Raw genomic sequence first — 23719 nt, forward strand, 5'->3', positions numbered from 1 at the left:
TAATGTCTATATTACTAGATTATTAACAACTTTAGAATATGTAGAGGAATAAGCTATACTATAAAGTATAAACAGACAAAGAATTAAAAACAAACTTAATTAGTTACCTTAATCAAAGTCTCGAGCGGCTCGCGATAGGTTGAGTTCCCACCACCAAGAATCTTTCCTTTAGAGGCTTTAAACGACCTCTTAAGGTTACGGTTAAGCGCGTGGCTCACAAGCCCCAGCGAGATACCGTAAAGACGCGTGAGATTCCCCATCGGTGATCCTATCGCGGCGGCGAATCCACTCTTCGCCTCCACGAGTCCTTCCAGACACGTCTCCTGATTCGTCACCACACCACTGAGAAGACTATTCACATGCTCGACGAGAGCTGCGGTCATCACCTGCGCGCTCTTGAGCTCCGTCGTGACGGTTTCGAGGTAGTTCACACTCAGCTCCGATAACTCACCACAATCCGCCAGCGCGCCTATTTCCTCGGCCGTGGCTGAGCCTGGTTTGCTTCTCACTCGCCGCGCGTATCCGGTGATTGCTTTGGAGAGACGGCTTGCTTGCTTGAGGCATTGCTTTATCGTGAACTTGCCGTAACTGTATGGATCAGATGGTGATGACCTGACAGCGTTGAGGATCGAACGGCATAGCTTAGGGTATGGAGTTGACTTACAAGCCTGAGAAGACGACTGTGACTGTGACGGAGGCAAAGTAGGTGGTCGTGACGGAGGCTGTGAAGGTGACAGTGACGGGGACAGAGATGGTGACTGTGAAGGAGGTTGTTGTGTTGAGATTAGCAAAGCCAATGAGAGGAAACTAACAGACAGTAACAAGAGAGAAGAAGAGAAGTGTAGTGTTTGCATTTTCATCTTGTTTTATCTTTCGTATGTATTAATGGTATCTGTTTTTGTGGATCTGTATAGCCAATATATATAGACTCTAGACTACGAGGAGGGTTGTGATATTTAATGAATGCATGGATTCGAGGGAAATGGAATTATGTAATTGCATGTTGGTCTAATTATTAATATACACGTATAGTTTATTTTTTGGTCAAATAAAGAGAACTAATTGTTTTTTTGCAGCTGGGTGGTCCACCGTCACGATGACCGGACTTGGGTTGACTTGGTTAGTAGAAGAGTTTTTATTACATGTGATTTAACCGTGAAATTGGGGGCTGTCTTTAGAGCTTAATTTTGTGTTTAGTCCATTTAGATATGCCAGTTGACACTGTTAAAGAATTAACGTTAATCAGTCATGAACAACATGTTGAGATTAATTTAACTTTATTACTATTTTAGAAGTTAACAAGCTGGGTTGACTTGATTACAAAGGGATTCCATATTATATGATTTGACCGTAGATTGGCATGTGATGTGTCGGGGAACTTTTTAGACAAGGCAAGATGGTGAAGCCTATAAAAGAAGTCGTCACTCTCTAAAGCCAAGACGGTGGAACCGTGTAAGTCTAAAAGAAGTCGTCACTCTGTCTAATCTATCACACTTACAAGTTATGGAGTCCAGTTAATATTACCCACTCTTCCTATCAATGCCCTGTTGACAATAACCATCATAATCCAAAATCAATATTTCTTAAACTATCAAATATTTTGTAGGAACCCTCTACTAGAATTTGTAGGAACCATTGGAGAAATATTTTGCTAATGGCATCATTTACAGACCTACTATAACTATATTGATATATAAAAGCATTCTTTGAAATTTTTAGTTATCAAGAAAAGAAAACTAAAAAAGATAATCTGTGTTACAAAACCAACACCGAATGCCAAATTAAATTCTATTTGGTTTCGGTCAGATACCATCTAACCAAATAAACCGAACTAAAACAGATTTGAAACTAAGATCGATGTGTTTCCTACTCCACAAAACTAAAAAGAAAACCGTGAAGAAACGTTAATTCTGATTACAACTGACTAGAAGCTTTACCACTAAATAAACCAACAAAAAACAAAAAGAGAGTTATCTATGAGAGGGAATGTTACAAGGAGAAGAAAAGATTCAAGTGGACATCAGATCAAGCATGAACAGCAGAGACCGAGTCTAGTTCACGGCCATGAACCCTGAACCGGTAGATGCAAGTGTGTGAAGAGCTTCCATGGTTGGATGTGAAGTCTAGCCTGACAACGTTGACAAGTCCCGAGTAACCAGAATCTGCAATGTCGAATGTCTGTGCGTTGGACCTGTCTAAGTCGTAACTGAATTCTGTAAGACGGAGCATTGTCTCACTCTCCGTATCTTTGTCTTCTAACCATCCTGATACTCGGCAATCCTTTGGGGCGCTTGATCTGTCAAACGCTACGGCCTGTTCATTTTCATGGCGCATAACCGTAAAATCAGTGTAAGGTTTTAGCATTCAGATGAAAAAATGATCAGACAAATGTTTACAATGGGAAGCAATGTGTGACCACCAAATTACACTCTCTAAGCAATGCGACAACACCCTTATGATACTGTGAATATAACAGTTCCACTCATTGTGAACGTACACAAGCTCTTCTGGTACATACCATTATTTTCTAATTTTTCTTTGCCAACGATATCCCAAGAACTCAACGGAATATTGATATTATTCAAAGGAACTGCTAAAGCTAGTGGGTAGCAGGGAAGAACATATGTAAAACTCTACTCAAAGATGGAAGGAATCAATATACTGGTTAAGCAACTTAGATCCTATTTGATGCATCTTTACACAAATACCGCCGTAAACTAAACCTCAAGCTACAAAATCAAATTCACAAAACTAACAATCCAAAAGCACATGGCATCTAAATACCAAAACATTTATCAAAAAACCTTCTTCAGGGCTCTCAAATCAACCTATAGAAACTGATTTCTCTGTGAAAGTATAGTATAAGATGCAAGAACTACCTTAGAGACATGTTCCAAGGTAACAGCCTCTGGTATTATCGGCGCTCTTAGCCTGATTTGGACATAGCCATTGCTTCCTTTCAGAGGAAAACACTGTCCAGGCTCCCCGAAACTCGGAGTTAACATCTTAACCGCCTTGCTATGAACCCCTCGCCTGCTTGTCCCAAACCAATTACCCCGACTTCCAACAAGATATGGGTCAGAATGCCCCATTACAAAAGCCCCAGCAGACGCTAACGCATAGTCTACTCTGCCAAGGCCATCAGCAGCATGCTTTCCAATCTCTTTCTCCACTACACCACGAGCATAAGCCCTCAATTCATCAATGTTAACAGTAGAATCATGGACCTTATTACCCTTCTTCAATTCATTGTAAACCTTCTCTAACTCCTCTCTAGATACCAAAGGTTTAGAATTGAACTCATCTACGGAAGCCTCTAATGTCTCAGTCCTAGACTCTACCTTCTTCAACTCACCCTGCAACGCAGATGACGTGGAATCGATCGTCTGCCTCAACGCTCTTGCTTCGCTTTCCATCTTCTTATCAAGAAACTCGACTTGAACCTGCATCATCTTCGTCGTCGTCTTTACCAAACCATCAACCGCCGAGATACGACTCTCCAATTCCGATAACACCATCTCCGTTTCAATCGGAAAATTCGAAGACGACAGAGACGTATCCTTCAAAGTCAATTTCCTAATCAATTGAATCAACCCAACGATTAACAGAAGCGCCCCGAATTGCTTGGCGAATACCCTAACCACTGTCTTCCACTGCGCCTTGTTCGTCTTATTCCCCTGAACCTTCCGCGTTCGACGCTGCGTGGTGGTGGTCGTCGTATTAGCCCCCGTCGCGGTGGTTCCTGGCCTCCTCGTCACCGGACCTACGTTGTAACTGCTAGATCTCTCAGCGACAGCCTCGGCGCGAATCAGATCCTTGGTCGACGACTCTCCAATTGCCGCATTGGCGGCATGCGATTCGCTCGGCGGGAAATCAAAACTAGATTTCTTCTCACCGGCGAGAACCGGCGTCCGCTTAACGACCGTCGTTGGAGTACCGGTGAGAGACACCGTCGACGCCGACATAACAATTTCACGATTTTGCACTACAGAATTCGAAATCCTCTCTTCCTTTAGATTGAAATAAACCCTAATTTTTGACTAAACAGAGAGAGATTTCAAAATGGAACCGCTTTATATATATTTTTTGGGGACAAAATACAAAAATTTCGAAATCTCAAAGTCGTTTTTTCTTCTTCTTCTGGGAGCGTCTATGTTCTCATCCCACACATTCGTTTCTTTTGCGGTGGATACGAAATCGAAAACGCAAACAAGAATTGTAATGGGCTTTAATAAGCCCCACGAAAGAACTGAGCCCACCTCCATACTAATAACTTAATAAGTAGAGCAAGCAAACCCAATATATACAACTTGACCGGTTCAGTCCGGTTTACATGTAACCGATTCGCTTATTTTGTTCATTTAATTAGGTGTAGGTCCAGAGTAGCTTTTGCTCCACCGGAAAATGGAAAATCCGGTGATGTCATAGAAGACTTTTAATATAATAATTTAGCACCTCTAAAGCATGTTTATAAAATCCGGGGTAACAGAATTGTGACCGAGAAATCTTAACAATATGTATTAAAGTTTATCAAGAATATATATCTTGGATATAAAAATATAGAAATTGTCAAGATTCAAATTTTAGTTACTTTATATCATCAAACTTAAACCAAACTGAAAGTTTTCTTTTAAGATTTGTTCATGAAAACCAACATAGCCACCACATGTATTCAATTATTAATTAATATTTTTATCCATATATTCAGTTTTAGATCTACACGTACTAAAACTTCTCGAACTAATAATGATACTTATACTTTTTATAAAGTTTAATAATTTATAGTATTAATAATGATACTTATACTTTATATAAAGTTTAATAATTTATAGTATTTATACTTTCTATAGAGTTTAAATATTTCTAAAAAGTTTTAAAATAAAAAACCAACTTTTAAAATATCATAATTTTAAAAAGCTTAAAATATTATAATAATGTATTTTGATTTTTTAAAGTTTTTATTTGTACATATTTCTTTCATTTTCATGGATTAACTTTTTTCTAAAAAATCTTAATAATATAGAAAACTATTATATTTTTTGAAAATATGAAATAATGAAGTGTCAAATCCTATTGATTGTTTAAAATCTTATGTGGACATTTATTTATTATATAGATTCATTTCAAATATTTATCTTAGATTTCACGTATATAAAACAAAACTATAGGCAAGTTATAATATTAAAATTCTATTTATAATTAAGGTGTAAGATTACCGATCGATATAATAGGTCGTGCAAGCAAACCCAGTATATACAACTTGATGGATTCAGTCCGGTTTACACGTAACCAATTCGGTTGCTTTGTTCATTTAATTAGATCACCATTTTGGTTCGGTTGAATCTTAAAGTCAATAAAAGCTAACTGGAAAACAAAAAAGGAAACAAAAAACCCTATTTTAGAAATCGCTAGGCGCTAGTTAGGCAGTCGGATTGTGCTTAGCGCCTAGCGAGAAAATCGGTGATTAAATGGGAATTAATCGGGGACTAATTTTATAGTTATTTTATTAAATTAATAATAATATAAAAATATATTGTACTATATATATATAATTCTACTTATATTAAAAGAAAAATATCAATAAAATAAAAAACTATAGTATTGTCTTTAAAATTATAGTAAATACATAAAAACGTAATTCTAAAAGAAAATTTTATGATTTTCATTAAAAGTTATACTGAGTTAGTCGAAGAGATACTTTGCAGAACTCCGGTTGAATCTTTGATCTGTATCAAAACGACGTGCAAGCAATGGTACACAATCATCAACAGCAGTGCCGTGCCCAGGTTTATCGGGGCTTAAGGCGAGTTTAACATTAGAGGTCATTTTAATATATTTTATGAAAATAAATAAATATTAAAATTCAAAATTAAAATAAAATAAATATCAAAAGTTCAAAACTATAGAAATTTTTCAGAAAAAAAAATCTAAAAAGCCTTAAACATAATCGTTCTTCTTTCTATTTCAATAAACTCTTTCATCAACTTCTCTTATTCTTTATTCCTTCGGTTTTACGACCTTACTCGGTCTTTCATAATTTAAAGTTTTGTTTTCCTTTTTGTGTATTTTTATAAATAAATACATTCAGAGGAGTCATACATGGGTTGTTTAGGAAATAAAAAGAGTCTTAAAACCATAATGATACACCATTTTTCTATAATCTATACTAGTATTTTTGCAGCAGTTTTTGCTCAAAAATCATTTTGGAAACAATTAGCATTTAATGCATTGTCTTTAATATTAGTTACCAAAATTTTCAAAACTAATTATAGGTAAAACTTAAAAAATAAGAAAATCTTTCTATCTTATTCAAACATAAATCTATGCTTCTCTTTCATTTTCATTTAAATTTATATTTAATTAATCTTGAATTATTCTATAATACATTTACTTAATAAAAATTGTAATTTTTTCCTGCACATGATGTAATACAAATTTTTAAAAACGGACATATATTACTCAATAGATGAATAAAAAATACGGGTACAATATCCCACATCGCCTAAAAAATTGGGCAATGGTTCAGAGTCATAGTATAAAAGAGACCAAAATGATTCAGAATACAAATGCGTAGAAAGCTTGATTTATCAGACATTCAAATTTTTTTTTAAAAAATTATTTGGTTTACTCCGGTTCTTAAAATCTTGAAAATATTAATAATATTTAAACGTTTATGAAGTTTTTCAAATATTATAAATATTTAAACTTTATAAGAAGTTTAACTATTATAAATATTTCGACCTTTTTATAAGTTAGAAAATCTTTAAAATATTAATAATATATTTAAACTTTTACGAAACTTCAAATATGAGAAATACACAAACATTTTAAGAATTCTAAGTATTATAATTTTTAAACTTTATAATAAGCGTCAATCTTATAAAATGTAAATGGTTATAATCTTAATAAATAACATATCAACTCAATCTAATATTTATAATACAAAACAATAAATATTAAATCATGGATCCGGTGACCGGAATCCTAACAGAAAGACCAATCTCAGAAGAGTTTCATGATCAGCTTCCGATTTCTTGGATGGTTCATTGTGATGGAATCATGCTCTGTATATGTAGATATTGGGCACGAGGAGTAAGTAACGTCCGTCTCGCAGTTTGGAATCCGTTTTTGAGGAGAATCAAATGGATCGAACCATCGGTTGATTACTGGTTTCATGATTATTTTGGGGTTGGATACGACGACGATGCATCTCGTCACAACTACAAAATCTTGAGGTTTGGTTCTCTGTCGTATTCTCCCACTGGTGATACAGATAGAGTTTGTGAGATCTATGAATTCATGTCTGGTGCATGGAGAGGTATTGATGCTGGGTTTGATGCGGATATAGTTATGGAGTGGGAATGTGTGTCTGTCAAGGGCAACATGTACTGGCTTGTGTCCAGGGCAACGTTCTTTCGTTCTATGTTTTGACTTCTCCGAGGAAACATTCATGTACGTATGTGATTGTCCTGCCTTTTGGAACAATTGTAGCCGATTAGAATGTTTCAATGGAGATAGACTCTCTTTCTTAACACAAGATGGACAAGGATCAAGAGACATTGATGCGGTCGTTTCGTTTGCCACTTATTTCAATGTCACTACTGACCCTGGCCTTGGCCCTGCTCTACTTCCGCGGTTACGGTTCTATACTCGTCCGGGATATTCCATCGGCAAGCACAGAAATATTATGGCATGGAGTGAGCAAACTGTAGAAGAAGAAGAAGATAATTGGGTTTCTGTCTTCACTTTTTACGAAATTGATGAAAGTGGTGTGGTATCAAGGGAAATTGAGACTAGTAGAAGAGGATGGGATAAATACAGTGGCCTGCCAATCTGTAGCTATGTTTATGTTCCAAGTCTGATTCCGGTTCCAGAATAAGAGGTAGATATGAGGGTTGCTTCGTGTTCTTCTCAATGCTCTGTGTTTTTTTTTTTTTGGTCTTTGTCTTTGTTGATCCTCTGTATCTACAGCTGTTACTGAATTGACCTCTGGTTTCGGATCTTGAGAAGAAGATATGGGTTTGGTACAGAATTGTCTGTGTATTAGAATCAATCATTCGTAACCTAGATATATATATATATATATATAGCTAAACCCCACAGGAGCAGAAACTAAAGCATCATTTCAACTGTATCTAGAAAATAAATATGGTATATTATCCGAGAATTTTCAAGCTAAATTTGGAAACCAACAAAAGAAAAAACAAGAATGAGAACAAGTATTCTCATTCAGTAGTCATCCTTAAATAATTTCTATATTAAGAGGTAAGGAAATATATATATATATACACAGATTGCACTCTGTTATTCCTCATTGTGACACATAAAGAAGACAGAGCATTGCATTTGTAAAAACATTAAATTGCAATTGGTAAATGACCAACAACATAAACAACAGTTTATTTACGAATACTTACAGTAAATTTATTTATATTTATTGTCATCGTTAACTCTTCAGAGATTGGTAGTTTTCTGATGAGAAGAAGAATGAGAAATTGGCAGTGTTATCATTGCTGATTCCTTCAACAAATCGAACGAAGAGAAGGAATGTGGCGGGAGAACAACGGTCAGATCCTCCCCTGCCATCTCTAGCAAGCTTTCATGTGGCACAACCTGCAAAAAAGAGTTAGAATTAGAGCTTAAGCAGTAAGAACAGGGGATTTGTGATGATGATGATGATTTGTCTGTTTCTTGATTTTATACCTTCTCTGGCTGTGAGAAGGAATTTTCATCCATCACATTGGTAGATGTAAGTACTGTCTTCTTTGATCCCGAAACTTTCATCACTTTCGGGTCCAATCCAGTTACCAACACTTTCATATTTACTGAGGTAGCTCCGAAGTTTACTGCCTGCACATGAATCCAAAGTTAACAGACTTTGAAAACAGTTTATGCGGGTATTTCTCTGGGTTTACCTTTAAGCGTATGTAATCTTTGCCATTGCTTTTCCAGGAGATTGCGGATGCCACAAGAGAAGAAGAGTCTCCCTTAAGTGTGGAAGTGAGAAGAGTTGCTCCACTTGACTCTGCAAAGAACCGTTGGACCCAATAGCTAGGAGTTCCATATAGATGAGAGGAATTGAAGACTATTGCATCAGGGTTCCACCTGAAACCAATTTAGATCGTTGCCTTAGCTTCCCGAGTACACAGAAGAACGGAAAAAGCAGTAGAAACTAAGTGAGAGATACCGTCTATCGTTTGTGTTCACAAAGAGTGGTGCATAGCTAGCCATTTCCACAACGTCACTGCAACAAAGAAAGCATCAGATGGTTTTACTCATTCCATGTTTTTAGTTGCGTTCAAAGCCTGGGAAGAGGAAGTTCGAAGGAAACCTATTCTTTTCAAGACCAATGAGAAACGCAGCTTCTCCAAGAGAGGCGAGAAGGCTTCCCGTACCAGCATCTTTTCCAGTCACAGCATATTCACTGACAAAAGCCTGCAAGACAAAAATCACAAAGTGAGCAAAATGCTGTAAGCTTCATCTTTTCGTTTTTTGGAATTAAGTTGTGTTATAATCTCTCACCTTTGGGCCATTGCGTGAAGTGCGGTCAAATTGATGATACATGGAAAACAAATTGCTAGCAGAAGTGTAAATCTGTGACAAAAGGAAAACACTTTTTGAGGCGGGAGAGAGAAACACAAGACAACATTTACAGGTTCTAGCCAGACAGAAATTTTACGTGAAAGTCATAGTAATCAGCTGGGTGGTCGAGGGGATGAGAAGATCCATCGCAGTTGGAGATGATTTTGATATCTGGGTAGGCTTTTTTTATAGCATCATAGAACACAATATAGTTTCCTGCAAAGTTGTAATCTCATTTAGCATCAAAGATGCTCAATAAAAGTCTCAAGTGAAATGTGATCATGGAAAAATTGCAAAACCTCTGTAGTATGTTTTTCCACAATCTTCATTTCCAATGGCAACGTATTTCAGTTCAAAAGGCTCTTGGCGTCCCATTTTAGCTCGAACAGATCCCCATGTGGAATTAGCATCTCCTCGGGCAAACTCAATACCGTCGAGTGCTTCCTGAAACAAAAAGAGGCAAAAGTTTTGGTTTTCCAGCTTCTTCACTAGTAAAACAGAGGAAGGTTTCGTAATCATACTTGAACAAATGGCATGATACTGCCAGTTTCAACTTCATCATTATGACTTATCCCTGCAAAAAGGTAAAAATTCAGGTTGATAGATATGGAATACAGACGAGATACTAGTCGGAGAATGAAAGATTACCGTTGTTAAACACCCATATCGGGGCTGCACCAATGTCTTCTGCCAACTGCAAGAATGTTCATTTAAGTTTGATATCGAGCTTGTGGAATATAAATAGACTCAATAGAAAAAAAGAGGTCTCACTTGAAAGAACTCGAAGTGGCCAAGGCCATCATCGGTCCAATACTTCCAAACATCACCAAAATGGCCCGGTCTCTCTTCCCAAGGTCCTACGGTTTCTTTCCAGCGGAATGCATTACTTAACCATGCACCCTCGACAAAACAACCACCTACGTTCACAAAGATCCAGAGTAAAGAATAAACTTAGCTTTTTTCATCTTAAGTCATGCTCTTTACCACAATGAACTAGGAAGTGTGTATCTCGACAGAACAAGCAACAAAAACACTATTAGCCATAAATATTACCTGGGAACCGGATGAAACGGGGTTTTATACCAACCATCATTTGTAAAAGATCGTTTCTGAAACCATGTCCCTGCAATCAAACCAAAAAGAAATGAATATTTTGTTTCTTCCAATATTGTCTCTATCTTCAACCTCTCATCTCATCTCAAGAATGAATCAGAAAGAAGGAAAAAGAACCTTGTAAGTATCCACTGGCATGGCCGAGACTTGGTCAATCCATATTGACCCTTTCTTGGTTGTTGTTAACTGAAATCTTGCACTAGGATCTGTCCCTTTTGCCTCCAAAAGAACCTCTTTTTTAGTCCATTTTGAAACATCAGAAGCAGAAGCTCTGCATTGAAACAAATGAAAGCATACAATTGAAACTTTCACACTTTGAAACAACAACAGAAACGTATTCAAACGTATTCTGAAATGGTTTCTCACGTGATCTTCTCAGAAGCAAGAGTCCGTGATCCACTCGAGCTCGTCAAGGACACAGAGAGATCGATATCACCAGTCGAACGCACATAAAGAGCCACCTTGTACTTCTTTCCCTCTTGAATATTCTAACAAAAGATAGAAAATGAAAACAGCTTTACCCTTATTCTTGACACCGAGGGAAACAGAAACTCGAGCTGTAAAAGTTTTCACAATTATAACTCACCATGCCCCAGTAACCAGGGTTATAAACTCCAACACCTCCTGATGGACAACCTTGGCTATCACAGAGCACATCCATTCTCAATGCAATTTTATTCCGTTCAAAGCATGATGAACGGTCTGTAGCTACGTATATGGATGAATGATCACCAACAATGGACCATGGCCAAATATTAGACGGTATGTTTTGCCCACCAGCTTCAAACCCTGGAAACCAAAGTTTTTGCTTAAGTTCCCATCATGTAAGGAAAAACAGAAGCCAAACAAAGATTGATTGCCATAGATTTTTTTAGGAGTAACTAGCCAAAGAAAAACGAACCTCTGTTGCTAACAAGTTCGGCCCATAATCCACCGGCACCAGCATGGTTGATCTCCTGTAAATGATTTGAACATAGAGCATATAAAGTTTTCGATTAATTTGAACACAATGTGAATAAACTACATAGCAGAGAAGTATTTGATAACAGTATAACAAACCTCGAAGAATATCCCAAATAGCGTTTCAGGAATGGCTCGTCCAGCTCCGTTAGAAGCATCAACTTGCAAAGTGACGGCTGGTTTAGGATCTTCTTGAGCATCAACAACACGAATGCTTTGACACACGAAGCAAGAGCCAAGGAGAAAAGAGAGTATGCAAATACTTCTGAGCAACTTCCAAGACTCCATATCCATAATCACCACACCCAAAATAAACCAACAACCTACAACATTTATAGAAACATTGAATCTTTATTCAGCTCAATCCGTTTGAACTATGTCCACAAAGGAAAGTAACAGCTAGAAAAAGAAATGCACCAAAGCCATAAATGAGGGTTAAATCAGAAAAACACAAACGTTGTTAGGAAATCAAGAGAGTGGCTTCAATCTCTAAACTCATAAAGTCAAAAACTTCAGAGACATTAAATCAGAATTGGCTTCAAGAACTAAACAAGACAGAAACAGAGAAAACTCAAATTCAGAGGGAAAGGTTCGTTTTTTTTTTTTTTTAACAGATTCTACTTATCAAAGCTCTAAACTTTATGACAAAGAATTTGAGAATGCACAGTGAAGAACCCAGAATTGAGATCAATAAGAGAAAATGGAAAACAAACCTGTTTGGATTTGATCGAAACGAGAGGACAAGAGAAATGGGGTGAAGGATATATTAAATATATATATATATATCAGAGACAGAAGAGGAGGAGTGAAGAAGGGGGTATAAGAAAGAATGTTTTGTTTTGCTTTCACGTTTGATCGAATTGCTTGTTTTCGTGGAAACAAGGTGGAAGTTGATTAGAAGCGACGACTACTAAACCCTCCTCCTCTCTTCTCTTTCACCTGTTCGTTCGTTCGTTCATCTACTTCCTTTTTATATCCTTTTCTCTATTTTGGATAATGATTGTTTTTTTTTTTTTTAACTATGTTTATCATTATTATCTGTACTAAAAGCTGGATAATATGATACTTATATAGATCATTTTGGTTGCATGACTGGACTGAACTGTATTGAATCCCACAACTAATCTCCGGATTTTCAGATAGAATTAAATGTTTTTTTTTTAGTCAGGACTATTTTTATTTCGTAACAAGAGAAAGGTTAAAAACAAAATTTACAAGCCTAGGAATAAACCTTACCATCTCCTTTGATAAATTATATAGTTAATTCTGTTTTAGGACCAGCTATGATAAATTATATTAGACAAAGCTAATGAATAATGATGGCCAATTGACCATCAACAGTCTCTTGCCTTGTTTACTTAAAAAAGTTATGTGGTTAGTAAAAAAAAAAAAAACAGAGCTGTACAACAGAGTCTAGAACATGTTGTCATTAGAAATTTAGAATTGTGTAATTTGCTATAGATGCGATCGTCGTAGAGTACGGCCAAGTTTATTATCCGTGCCGTGCGTCAATATCATAATTTTGTTCTTTACGATATTTAGTTGTCTTAGAATCTTTTTGGTTACATTTTTCTCTTTGAAACCGTATCTGAAGAACAAAATTCACTATTAAACAACAAAAACAAAATAAAGAACAGCACTTGGAACTCTAGATCCATCATCACACGCATCTGTAACTTAAGAAGATAGAGCAAGATCTGGAAAGAAAGAAATAAAAAAAAAAAACAAGAGTTACGGTATGGAGTGAGAGAATCAAACAACAATCATAAAAATCAAAAGAAAAGAAAAAAGAAAAAATTCAATCGATTATTGATGAACACACACACATACAGAGGCTCATATAACATCAACAAAAAATCTCTATGACGTCATCACGGTATTGCTTTGTCTACATTTGGGAAAGAGCGATGGCGTCATCACTTTTTCCAAAATTGTAGACAAAGAAGCACAGAGATGACGTATTGTGTTACTCTTCTTCTGTGGTCGCTAGCCACCCTCAAATCTAATCTCTTCAGTTGCAGTTGTAAACGTGTGTGTGTGTAAATATATATATAGGAGGCTACTCTAGGGTACAATCTGGAAACCCTAGAAGAATCTTAAGTGAAGTCGCCGCTAAAGGCAGACAGGGACAATACTCGAAATAGAGTGGTGTGACTAATTTTGCAAAATATGGGCTAATAAGCCCAATATCAAAAGCCCAATGTTTACGCAGCAGCAGCAGTGACGCTTTTCTTAAATATTTTATCTTGCTCTGAAAGAAATCTTTACTACATAAAACTAGGGTTTTCTTTTTTCTGACGAAACAAAAAAAGCAAAAGGGTTTGTTTTTCATAGTGTTTCGTTAATCTGATTTGTTGTTCTCACCACAAAAAAAAAAACCTTGTCATCAGATTTTTTGGCTCTGAAACTGTTTCTAAGTTTTGGTTTTGCATATAGCTAAGCAAATTTTTCTTCAATTATCTCGTCCTAATTTTCTGATTTTATTATGACAAATTTGGCTGGTGAAAATGCAGATACGGAAGCCTCTTTGATCCTCACTCTCTTAACACTCAGGCTTCATAATTTGAACATCTTTTTCTCTATCTCGCTAATTTGGTGGTAGCGTATGTCTCTCTAGCATATTAATGAATATGCAGATGTTCTAAACATTCAAAAAAAAAAAATATATTCAGAATATGTAGATGTTGACAAGAAAAATATTCAAAATTTAAAAAAAAAAACTTTTTTTTTCTAAATTTTCTAGAAAATAATTATTTTCATTTTATATGTTTCTGATAAATAAATAATTTTTATTTCTTATTCAAATACATGAAATTCCATTTATTTACATGAAAGGCATATACATAGACAATAATTAAAAACCAAAAGTTGGTTTTGTAAAATTAGAAGTTGGTTTTGTAAAATCAAAGGTTGTAGAAGATAATTAAATTTTAAAACTAATAGTTGATTTTACAAAACCACCCTTTGAGTTTGCAAAACTAACTTTTGGTTTTTAATTATCCTCTAGATATATGTCTTCCATGTAAATAAATAGAATTTTAATTATTTTCTTTCTTTCTTTTCTTATTAAAAACAAAGAAATAGTTGGCAATGTCTTGGATATATTTCAAATGACATAATCTTATAAAATAAGTACAAAATAAAAATATATATTTAAAACTTCCACCTTTAGAAATACAAAAGAAAAAATGATTTTTAAAAAGAAAGTGTATAGTTTGTTATAGTTTTATAACAAAATCTACTACACTTAAAATTTGGTGGTATAGTTTTATTATACTCACTCTGTTTCATAATATATGATGTTTTAGAGAAATTTTTGTGTTTCATAATATAAGATGTTTTTAATTTTCTATGCAATTTTTTTTTTCAGCAAAATAGAATTACATTAATGAATGATAATAATCGATATACAACTTAGTTGATAGCCAAATATGGTTGTATTTCTAGTGTTTTTACTGAGGATGTTTTTCTATGCAATTTTTAGAGTAGTTTAATACCTTATATTATACAGTCTTGTTTATAATAATTGGTTGAACTTTTTAAAAGTAGGAATTTTTAATCTGCGTACTTTACTTAGAACATCATATATTTGGAAACGGTGGGAGTATAATTTTTGGTAAATTTTTGTATTAACAACATTATTTATGTAAATAAACCACAAATTCTGTTTGTTATATAATTTTAACTTTTTGTTTGCTATATAGTTTTTTTGGTACTTTTTGTCGTATATTTGGTGGTATATTTATTTGTATAATATGTTGTTATATTTTTTTGTAAAATTATACAAATCATTTTTTTTATCAAAAATATATAAACATAAAAATATTATTTCTAGGAAAAAAATATATACTATTAAGTACTTTCGGGTCTAACGCTGGATTATGGTAATGGTCGAGTTTGGTACATCATCAACTACAATTAAGCTTTCTAGCTCAATTATGAGTAAATTTCCTCGAAAATAACAATTAGTGTTGCATAATTAGCAATGTTATTACTAAATAATCACTGGTGACTTCTTTTCCAAATCACTAGTGTGTAAACAGAGTGATCCAAATCTATAAAGCTTTCTTTTTTTCTTCAACAAAAATGGTCTATGTATCATTTTGTCGTAGCCTCGTAGGGCACAGCCATGTTTATCTCCGTGCCGTGCGTCAATATCATAATCTTGTTCTTTACGATATTTAGTTGTCTACAATCTTTTTGGTTATATGTTTCTCTTTGAAACGTATCTGAACAACGAAATTCACCATTAAACAATTTAACAAAAGAAAGAACTCTTGAACTCTAGATCGATCATCACACGCGTCTGTAACTCAAGAAGATAGATCTGGAAAGAAAGAAATAAAAACAAGAGTTATGGTTTGGAGTGAGAATCAAACAACAATAATGAAAATCAAGAAAAAAAAAAGAATACCAATCGATCATCTGATGAACATATAAACACATTCGTAACATCAACAGAATCTCTATAACGTCATCACGGTATTGCTTTGTCTACATTTGGGAAAGAGTGATGGCGTCATCACTTTTTTCCAAAAGTGTAGACAAAGAAGCACAGAGATGACTTTTTTCCAAAAGTGTAGACAAAGAAGCACAGAGATGACGTGTTATTACTATTGTTCTGTGATCGCTAGCCGCCCTAAAATCTAATATCTGCGGTTGCAGCTGAAAACGTGTGTGTAAATATATATATAGGAGGCTACTCTAGGGTACCGTACAATCTGGAAACCCTAGAAGAATCTAAAGTGAAGTCGCCGCTAAAGGAAGACAGATACAATACTCGAAATAGAGTGGTGACTAATTTTGCAAAATATGGGCTAATAAGCCCAATATCAAAAGCTCAATGTTTACGCCGCAGTTACGCATTTCCTAAAAACTTATCTTGCTACGAAAGAAACCTCTACTACATCAAAGTATCAAACTAGGGTTTTCTTTTTTTTTTTTGACGAAACGAAGAGCAAAAGGGTCTAGGAAAGAAACCTCTACTATAGTGTTTTCGTTAATCTGATTTTTTGTTCTCCACATAAAAAAACCCTGTCATCACAGATGCCATCAGAAGCACGGAATTGTTGTCGATGCAAGGACAGGATCAGTGCGTTGCCTGATGATTTGCTGGTGCAGATACTGTGTCTAATCTCAATAAAAGATGCAGTGACCACTATGTTTTTGTCGAAACGATGGCGTTTTGTCTGGACGATGCTCCCTAAACTCGACTACACAAAAAGCAACAGACGCGGGTACCGGAAGATATGTGGTTGGGACTTCATCGACAAGTCATTGCAACTCCACAAGGCACCTTCACTAGAATTATTGAGTATCCAAATTAATCATCAAAAATGTCCGGTTGATTTCGATATCGGAAAGTGGGTTGACCGTTGCGTGCGAGAGCTGATTTTGAGGATTAATTTTATACCAACTACCGCAAATCCTACCAGCTTGCCTAAGAGCCTTTACTCCAGCAAAGCGCTTGTGAAACTGAGTCTATCGGGAAGGTTTCTAGTTGATGTTCCTTCCCCGGCTTGCCTCCCGTCCCTTAAATCGCTGGTCCTTAAATTTGTGGTGTATAAGGACCAAGATTCTCATGTTAAGCTTTTATCGGGTTGCCCTGTTCTTAGATATTTGTACGTCTTACGTGATAATCATTGCAACGTGACAAGGTTCAGTGTGAAAGTTCCTTCTTTAGAGAAGTTAGAGTATGTGGATCGGTCATTCTTTCACAATGATAAGCGCCTGGTTATAGATTGCCCAAGATTAAATTACCTTTACAATTCTGGCAGTTTTCGAGACGGTTTCTTAATCAAGAATATGCCTCGCCTTGATGTGGCCAAGGTTTTACGCTACGGTTATCACCCGAATGAAGAGTTTCTGACATCTTTGTCCTCTGTCAGGTTTCTTGTTTTGGGTCCAATCAAGGTAACCATTTTGATAACATTCGGCTCTTTACTTCTCTTTGTTTGTGATCACATTGCTGCCTTTTACTTATCTTGTGTTCTGTTTCATGCAATTAATTGCAGGTCGCAGTTTTTAGTGCCATTAACTTCTCTCGGCTGATAAATTTTACTTTGCGGATACATTGTTTAGACAATTGGTTGGAACCACTTATGCTTTTGCTTCATAAAGCTCCTAAACTAAAAGCTCTTAAGATCACCTCTGTAAGTATATATACCTCTCTCCCCTCTTCATCGAACGAGTTTTGATTTTGATGATTGACTTTCAAATTTAAAGTAAACGTGTTTATATATAAATCCTCTCTGTTGATTCTCAGAGTCAGGGCCATTTCCCACTTTCGTGGAACCAACCGAGTTCTGTACCGGGATGCTTGTTGTTTCAGGTTGAGGATTTTAGGTGGAAAGGCTTTGGAGGAAGAAGAGCAGAGAAAAAATTTCTGGCTTACATCCTCGCAAACTCAAACTGTTTGAAGACGGTGAGAATCTCACTGAGACCTTACAAGGCTGATGAAGTGAAAAAGAAGATAATGGAGTTAGAATCTATGTATAGGGTTTCAACATCAGCTCAGGTTCAGTTTTATGCTTGATTGCGTTAGAGATGTAGAGAATGAACAAGATGAAGAGTAATTAATCAGGTTCATTTTTTTCCTTCTAATGATTCATTCTATTTATCATGTTGGTTTCATTAACTTTTCAACCAAAAGATGATGATAATATATGATCTTTTTTCATGGTTTTGTTACATCAGAAAAATATTTTATGGGGGTGAGGTGAAAATCTTTTTTTTTTTTTTTTGGCTCTGAAACATTTTCTCTGTTTCTGAGTTTTGGTTTTGCATATAGCTAGCAACTCTTTCTTCAATTATCTCGTCCTAATTTTCTGATTTTATTATGACAATTTTGGCTGGTGAAAATGCAGATACGGAAGCCTCTTTGATCCTCACTCTATTAACACTCAGGCTTCATCATTTGAACATCTTTTTCTCTATCTCGCTAATTTGGTCGTAGCGTATGTCTCTCTAGCATATTAATGAATATGCAGATGTTCTAAACATTCAAAATATAAAATATTCAAAATATGTAGATGTTGACCTGAAAAATATTCAAAATTAAAAAAAAAAACTTTTTTTTTCTAAATTTTCTAGAAAAATAATAATTTTCATTTTTGTATGTTTCTGATAAATAAATAATTTTTATTTCTTATTCAAATACATGAAATTCCATTTATTTACATGAAAGACATATACATAGAAGATAATTAAAAACCAAAAGTTGGTTTTGTAAAATCAAAGATTGTAGAAGATAATTAAATTTAAAAACTAATAGTTGATTTTACAAAACCAACCTTTGAGTTTGCAAAACTACCTTTTGGTTTTTAATTATCCTCTAGATATATGTTTTCCATGTAAATAAATAGAATTTTAATTATTTTATTCCTTTCTTTTTTCTTATTAAAAATAAAGAAATAGTTGTCAATGTCTTGAATATATTTCAAATGACATAATCTTATAAAGTAAGTAAAAAGATATATATTTAAAACTTCCACCTTTGGAAATACAAAAGAAAAAAATGATTTTTAAAAAGAAAGTGTATATTCTGTTATAGTTTAATAACAAAATCTACTACACTTAAAATTTGGTGGTATAGTTTTATTATATTATTTTTGGTAAATTTTTGTATTAACAATATTATTTAACTAAATAACCCACAAATTTTGTTTGTTATATAATTTTAACTTTTTGTTTGCTATTTAATTATTTAGTATTTTTTTTTCGTATATTTGGTGGTATATTTATTTGTATAATATGTTGTTATATTTTTTTGTAAAATTATACAAATCATTTATTTTTTTATTTTTTTATCAAAAATATATAAACATAAAAATATTATTTGTAGGAAAAAAAATATATACTTTTAAATACTTTCTGATTCTGGTAATAATCGAGTTTGGTACATCATCAACTACAATTAAGCTTTCTAGCTCAATTATCTTTGAGTACATTTCCTCGAAATAACAATTATTGTTGCATAATTAGCAATGTCATTTCTAAATAATCACTGGTGATTTATTTTCCAAATCATTAGTGATCCAAATCAGGGACTGGCCACCCTGATCGTAGTTACCATTGAGACCCAAAATCTATAAAACTTGTTGTTCATCAAATTTTGAGTAACGATTTTGCAAGCTTTCTTTAATTAGAGAAATTTGCTATAGATGCGATCGTCGTAGCCTCGTAGGGCACAGCCATGTTTATCTCCGTGCCGTGCGTCAATATCATATAATCTTGTTCTTTACGATATTTAGTTGTCTACAATCTTCTTGGTAATATTTTTATCTTTGAAACGTATCTGAACAACGAAATTCACAATTAAACAATAAAACAAAATAAAGAACAACTCTTGAACTCTAGATCCATCATCACACGCATTTGTAACTTAAGAAGATAGAGCAAGATCTGGAAAGAAAGAAATAAAAAACAAGAGTTATGGTTTGGAGTGAGAATCAAACAACAATCATGAAAATCAAGAAAATAAAATAAAATACCAATCGATCATCTGATGAACATATAAACACTTTCGTAACATCAACAGAATCACTATGATGTCATCACGGTATTGCTTTGTCTACATTTGGGAAAGAGCGATGGCGTCATCACTTTTTCAAAAAGTGTAGATAAAGAAGCACAGAGATGACGTATCGTTACTACTCTTCTCTGGTCGCTAGCCGCCCTCAAATCTAATCTCTGCGAGTTCAGCTGTAAACGTGTGTGTAAACGGTGCTTCAAGCTAAGGTGGATCGCACCATCATAGACCGCCTCCTTTCTCTTCCAGGGGCAACCGACTCCTCCTCCTCCCTTTTGGCTACTTATTTTGATTGTATTAATTTCCCTTTTTAGCTGCAGTTGTTGTCTTTTTCGTTTTTTGTACAGAGAAAACTGAAAATTGGTATAAAATTTAACCTTTTACCAAAAAAAAATATATATATTACCCTAGGGGTGGTGGTACACAATCTGGAAACCCTAGAAGAATCTAAAGTGAAGTCGCCGCTAAAGGTGGACAGAGACAATACTCGAAATAGAGTGGTAACGAAATTTGCAAAATATGGGCTAAGAAGCCCAATATCAAAAGCCCTATGTTTACGCAGCAGTGACGCAATTTCTTAAAAACTTATCTTCCTACGAAAGAAACCTCTACTTCATCAAACTAGGGTTTTCTTCTTTTGACGAAACGAAAAGCAAAAGTGTCTAAGTAAGGTCTTTGCTCACCACATCTCATAGTGTATTCGCTAATCTGATTTGTTGTTCTCCACAAAAAAAAACTCTATCATCAGAGATGCCATCAGAAGCAGGGACTTGTTGTCGTTGCGAGGACAGGATCAGTGAGTTGCCTGAAGATTTGCTGGTGCAGATACTGTGTCTAATCCCAATAAAAGATGCGGTGAACACCATGTTTTTGTCGAAACGATGGCGTTTTGTCTGGACGATGCTCCCTAAACTCGACTACACAAATAGCAACATAGAAGAGTTTTACCCGGAGATATGTGGTTGGGACTTCATTGACAAGTCATTGCAACTCCACAAGGCACCTTCACTAGAAATATTTAGTATCCAACTTAAATCTCCGGTTGATTTCGATACCGGAAAGTGGGTTTTAAACGCGGTTGACCGTTGCGTGCGAGAGGCGAGAGCTGATTTTGGGGATTAACTTTATACCAATTGCAGATCCTACCAGTTTGCCTAAGCGCCTTTACACCAGCAAAGCGCTTGTGAAATTGAGTCTATCGGGCAAGTTTCTTGTTGATGTTCCTTCCCCGGTTTGCCTCCCGTCCCTTGAATCGCTGGTCCTTGATGCTGTGGTGTATAAAGACCAAGATTCTCATGTTAAGCTTTTGTCGAGTTGCCCTGTTCTCAGAGATTTGTACGTGCGCCGGAATAGTGATTGCAATGTGACAAGGTTCAGTGTGAAAGTTCCTTCTTTACAGAAGTTAGAGTATGAGGATCGGTCATTCTTTGACAATGCTAAGCGCTTGGTTATAGATTGCCCAAGATTAAATTACCTTTACATTACTGGCAGTTTTCGAGACGGTTTCTTAATCAAAAATATGCCTCGCCTTGATGTGGCCAAGGTTTTACGCTACGGTTCTCACCCGAATGAAGAGTTTCTGACATCTTTGTCCTCTGTCAGGTTACTTGCTTTGGGTCCTATCAAGGTAAATATTTTGATACCATTCGGCTCTTTACTTCTCTTCGTTTGTGATCACATTGCTGCGTTTTACTTACGTTGTGTTCTGTTTCATGCAATTGCAGGTCGCAGTTTTTAGTGCCATTAACTTCTCTCGGCTGATTTATTTTACTTTGCAGACACATTATTCCGACAATTGGTTGGAACCACTTATGCTTTTGCTTCATAAAGCTCCTAAACTAAAAGCTCTTATGATCATGTCTGTAAGTATATACCTCTCTCCCCTGTTCATCGAACAAGTTTTGATTTTTGATGATGGACTTAAAATTGAAAGTAAACGTGTTTATATATAAATCCTCTCTGTTGCTTCTCAGAGTCAGGCCGGTTTTCATCTATTCGGGATTGTCCCATTTTCGTGGAACCAACCGAGTTCTGTACCGGGATGCTTGTTGTTTCAGGTTGAGATCTTTAAGTGGAAAGGCTTTGGAGGAAGAAGAGGAGAGAAACAATTTCTGGCTTTCATCCTCGCAAACTCAAAATGTTTGAAGACGGTGAGAATCTCACTGAGATATTACAAGGCTGATGAAGAGAAAAAGAAGATAATGGACTTGGAGGAGTTGGAATCTATGTATAGGGTTTCAGCATCAGCTCAGGTTCAGTTTTCTGCTTGATTGCGTTAGAGATGTAGAGAATGAACGAGAAGAAGAGTAATCAGGTTCATTTTTTTTTCCTTCTAATGATTCATTCTATCTATCAGAAAAATATGTTATGGAGGTGAGGTGAAAATCTTTTTTTTTTTTGCTCTGAAACATTTTCTCTGTTTCTAAGTTTTGGTTTTGCATACAGCTAGCAACTCTTTCTTCAATTATCTCGTCCTAATTTTCTGATTTTATTATGACAATCTTCATCTTGGCTGGTAAAAATGCAGATACATAAGCCTCTTTGATTCCCACTCTCTTTAACACTCAAGCTTCATAATTTGAACATATTTTTCTCTATCTCGCTAATTTGGTTTGGTGGTATGGTAGCGTATGTCTAGCTATTAATGAATATGCAGATGTTCTAAACATACAAAAATACTGGTTTGAAATGAAAGAATATTAAATGACTAACTTTACTAGGAATGGATTAATATCAACAGTTAGAACGTTTTCATTATTGTTCAACCAAAAAGATAATGATATTTGATGACAGTATGATCCTTATTAGAATTGTTCATTGTCTTTGCTTGCAAGTGAACCCACATTGGGCCTTCCAATTTCTCCAAAAACATAATTATTTATTGACAATGACATACTAACAGCATCACATATTTTAAAAAAAAAAGAAAACTGAATAGAAAAGAAACACGTTTTTATTGCCAAAAGAGTGATAATCTTTATCATGTTCTTCCAAAGTCTAAACTAACACACCGAATTATATAACTTACAACACTAATCAAAAATTTGTAATCACAATAGAACCATAATTTCTAGAAAAAAGTTAATAGTATTTACTAAAAAGAGAGGCAATCAAAAGAAAGGATCATCAACCAAACAAACAAAACAAACCAGTTGTAGTCTGGTTTAGGTTCACTTCATCGATTCTAACCTTAGCGTCGGTCGAGTATATTGTTTGATATGATTGAAATAAAGAAAAAACTATGTAATAAAAAATAAACTAATAATAATGAGAACTCGAAAAATTGTAGATTTGGTAAAGTACTCTTTCATCATAAATTTAGAGATTGGAAAGAAAAAAAAAAAGCTAAGAAGAAAAAAAAAAAAAAAGAAGAAGATCCACCTCGAACTTCTCTCCATCTTTCTCAATCATCATCTAATTTCTCAGATTCCGTTTCTTTCTCTCTCTCTCTCTCTTTTTCTCTTCTTCTTCTTCAAGCCAGACTCTGTTAAAAATCCAACCTTTATTTCTCATTCTCTGTTTAAAGCTTCACAC

At 35.0% G+C, this 23719-nt stretch overlaps 5 protein-coding genes, 1 long non-coding RNA gene and 1 pseudogene across 6 annotated transcripts in view; 3 read left to right on the forward strand and 4 right to left on the reverse strand.

The window, feature by feature from the left end:
- LOC104745251 (probable pectinesterase/pectinesterase inhibitor 25) overlaps positions 1 to 998 on the reverse strand; it is a 12430-nt gene extending 11432 nt beyond the window's left edge. The window contains exon 1 of the mRNA XM_019237207.1: positions 264 to 998. Coding sequence (XP_019092752.1) covers positions 264 to 860 — 597 coding nt within the window. The 5' untranslated portion in view covers positions 861 to 998. The remainder of the gene's footprint in view (positions 1 to 263) is intronic.
- On the reverse strand, positions 1756 to 4155 carry LOC104745252 (protein SAD1/UNC-84 domain protein 2-like). Its single transcript, XM_010466449.2, has 2 exons — positions 2880 to 4155; positions 1756 to 2313 (listed from the first exon to the last, which is right to left on the reverse strand). Exons 1-2 carry the CDS (start codon positions 3963 to 3965, stop codon positions 2026 to 2028), a joined length of 1374 nt encoding a protein of 457 aa, XP_010464751.1. The 5' UTR covers positions 3966 to 4155; the 3' UTR covers positions 1756 to 2025.
- On the forward strand, positions 6964 to 7879 carry LOC104748116 (F-box protein At3g08750-like). The gene is made up of 2 exons (XM_010469804.1): positions 6964 to 7409; positions 7492 to 7879. The coding sequence occupies exons 1-2, from the start codon at positions 6964 to 6966 to the stop codon at positions 7877 to 7879; spliced, it is 834 nt and encodes a 277-aa protein (XP_010468106.1).
- On the reverse strand, positions 8243 to 12654 carry LOC104745253 (alpha-L-arabinofuranosidase 1-like). Its single transcript, XM_010466450.2, has 18 exons — positions 12369 to 12654; positions 11755 to 11978; positions 11597 to 11651; positions 11282 to 11484; positions 11062 to 11183; positions 10813 to 10966; positions 10636 to 10705; positions 10354 to 10499; positions 10231 to 10276; positions 10104 to 10156; positions 9882 to 10026; positions 9680 to 9798; positions 9523 to 9594; positions 9332 to 9435; positions 9188 to 9244; positions 8916 to 9105; positions 8704 to 8850; positions 8243 to 8613 (listed from the first exon to the last, which is right to left on the reverse strand). Exons 2-18 carry the CDS (start codon positions 11947 to 11949, stop codon positions 8455 to 8457), a joined length of 2037 nt encoding a protein of 678 aa, XP_010464752.1. The 5' UTR covers positions 11950 to 11978; positions 12369 to 12654; the 3' UTR covers positions 8243 to 8454.
- Positions 13131 to 13692, reverse strand: LOC104745254. The gene is made up of 2 exons (XR_760716.2): positions 13486 to 13692; positions 13131 to 13352 (listed from the first exon to the last, which is right to left on the reverse strand). It is a non-coding gene; the product is annotated as an uncharacterized LOC104745254 (long non-coding RNA).
- Positions 16816 to 18190, forward strand: LOC104748117 (putative F-box/FBD/LRR-repeat protein At1g22000). The gene is made up of 3 exons (XM_019236624.1): positions 16816 to 17568; positions 17670 to 17807; positions 17987 to 18190. Exons 1-3 carry the CDS (start codon positions 16816 to 16818, stop codon positions 18188 to 18190), a joined length of 1095 nt encoding a protein of 364 aa, XP_019092169.1.
- LOC104748118 lies at positions 21050 to 22455 on the forward strand (annotated as a pseudogene).

The sequence above is a fragment of the Camelina sativa genome, chromosome 15 (genome assembly GCF_000633955.1).
Source record: "Camelina sativa cultivar DH55 chromosome 15, Cs, whole genome shotgun sequence".
NCBI classification, from domain to species: Eukaryota; Viridiplantae; Streptophyta; class Magnoliopsida; order Brassicales; family Brassicaceae; genus Camelina; species Camelina sativa.

What these genes read in the sequence shown, in the direction of transcription:
- LOC104748116 (XM_010469804.1), top strand. Translation starts at nt 6,964, where the DNA reads ATGGATCCGGTGACCGGAATCCTAACAGAAAGACCAATCTCAGAAGAG. An exon ending in TGGCTTGTGTCCAGGGCAAC is followed by an intron (nt 7,410 to 7,491) that starts GTTCTTTCGTTC and finishes GAACAATTGTAG; the next exon opens with CCGATTAGAATGTTTCAATG.
- LOC104748117 (XM_019236624.1), top strand. Translation starts at nt 16,816, where the DNA reads ATGTTTTTGTCGAAACGATGGCGTTTTGTCTGGACGATGCTCCCTAAA. An exon ending in TTGTTTTGGGTCCAATCAAG is followed by an intron (nt 17,569 to 17,669) that starts GTAACCATTTTG and finishes AATTAATTGCAG; the next exon opens with GTCGCAGTTTTTAGTGCCAT. An exon ending in AAGCTCTTAAGATCACCTCT is followed by an intron (nt 17,808 to 17,986) that starts GTAAGTATATAT and finishes TTGTTGTTTCAG; the next exon opens with GTTGAGGATTTTAGGTGGAA.
- LOC104745253 (XM_010466450.2), bottom strand. Translation starts at nt 11,949, where the DNA reads ATGGATATGGAGTCTTGGAAGTTGCTCAGAAGTATTTGCATACTCTCT. An exon ending in TGCCAGTGGATACTTACAAG is followed by an intron (nt 10,706 to 10,812) that starts GTTCTTTTTCCT and finishes GTTTGATTGCAG; the next exon opens with GGACATGGTTTCAGAAACGA. An exon ending in GTGAACACAAACGATAGACG is followed by an intron (nt 9,106 to 9,187) that starts GTATCTCTCACT and finishes AATTGGTTTCAG; the next exon opens with GTGGAACCCTGATGCAATAG.
- LOC104745252 (XM_010466449.2), bottom strand. Translation starts at nt 3,965, where the DNA reads ATGTCGGCGTCGACGGTGTCTCTCACCGGTACTCCAACGACGGTCGTT. An exon ending in CCTTGGAACATGTCTCTAAG is followed by an intron (nt 2,314 to 2,879) that starts GTAGTTCTTGCA and finishes GAAAATGAACAG; the next exon opens with GCCGTAGCGTTTGACAGATC.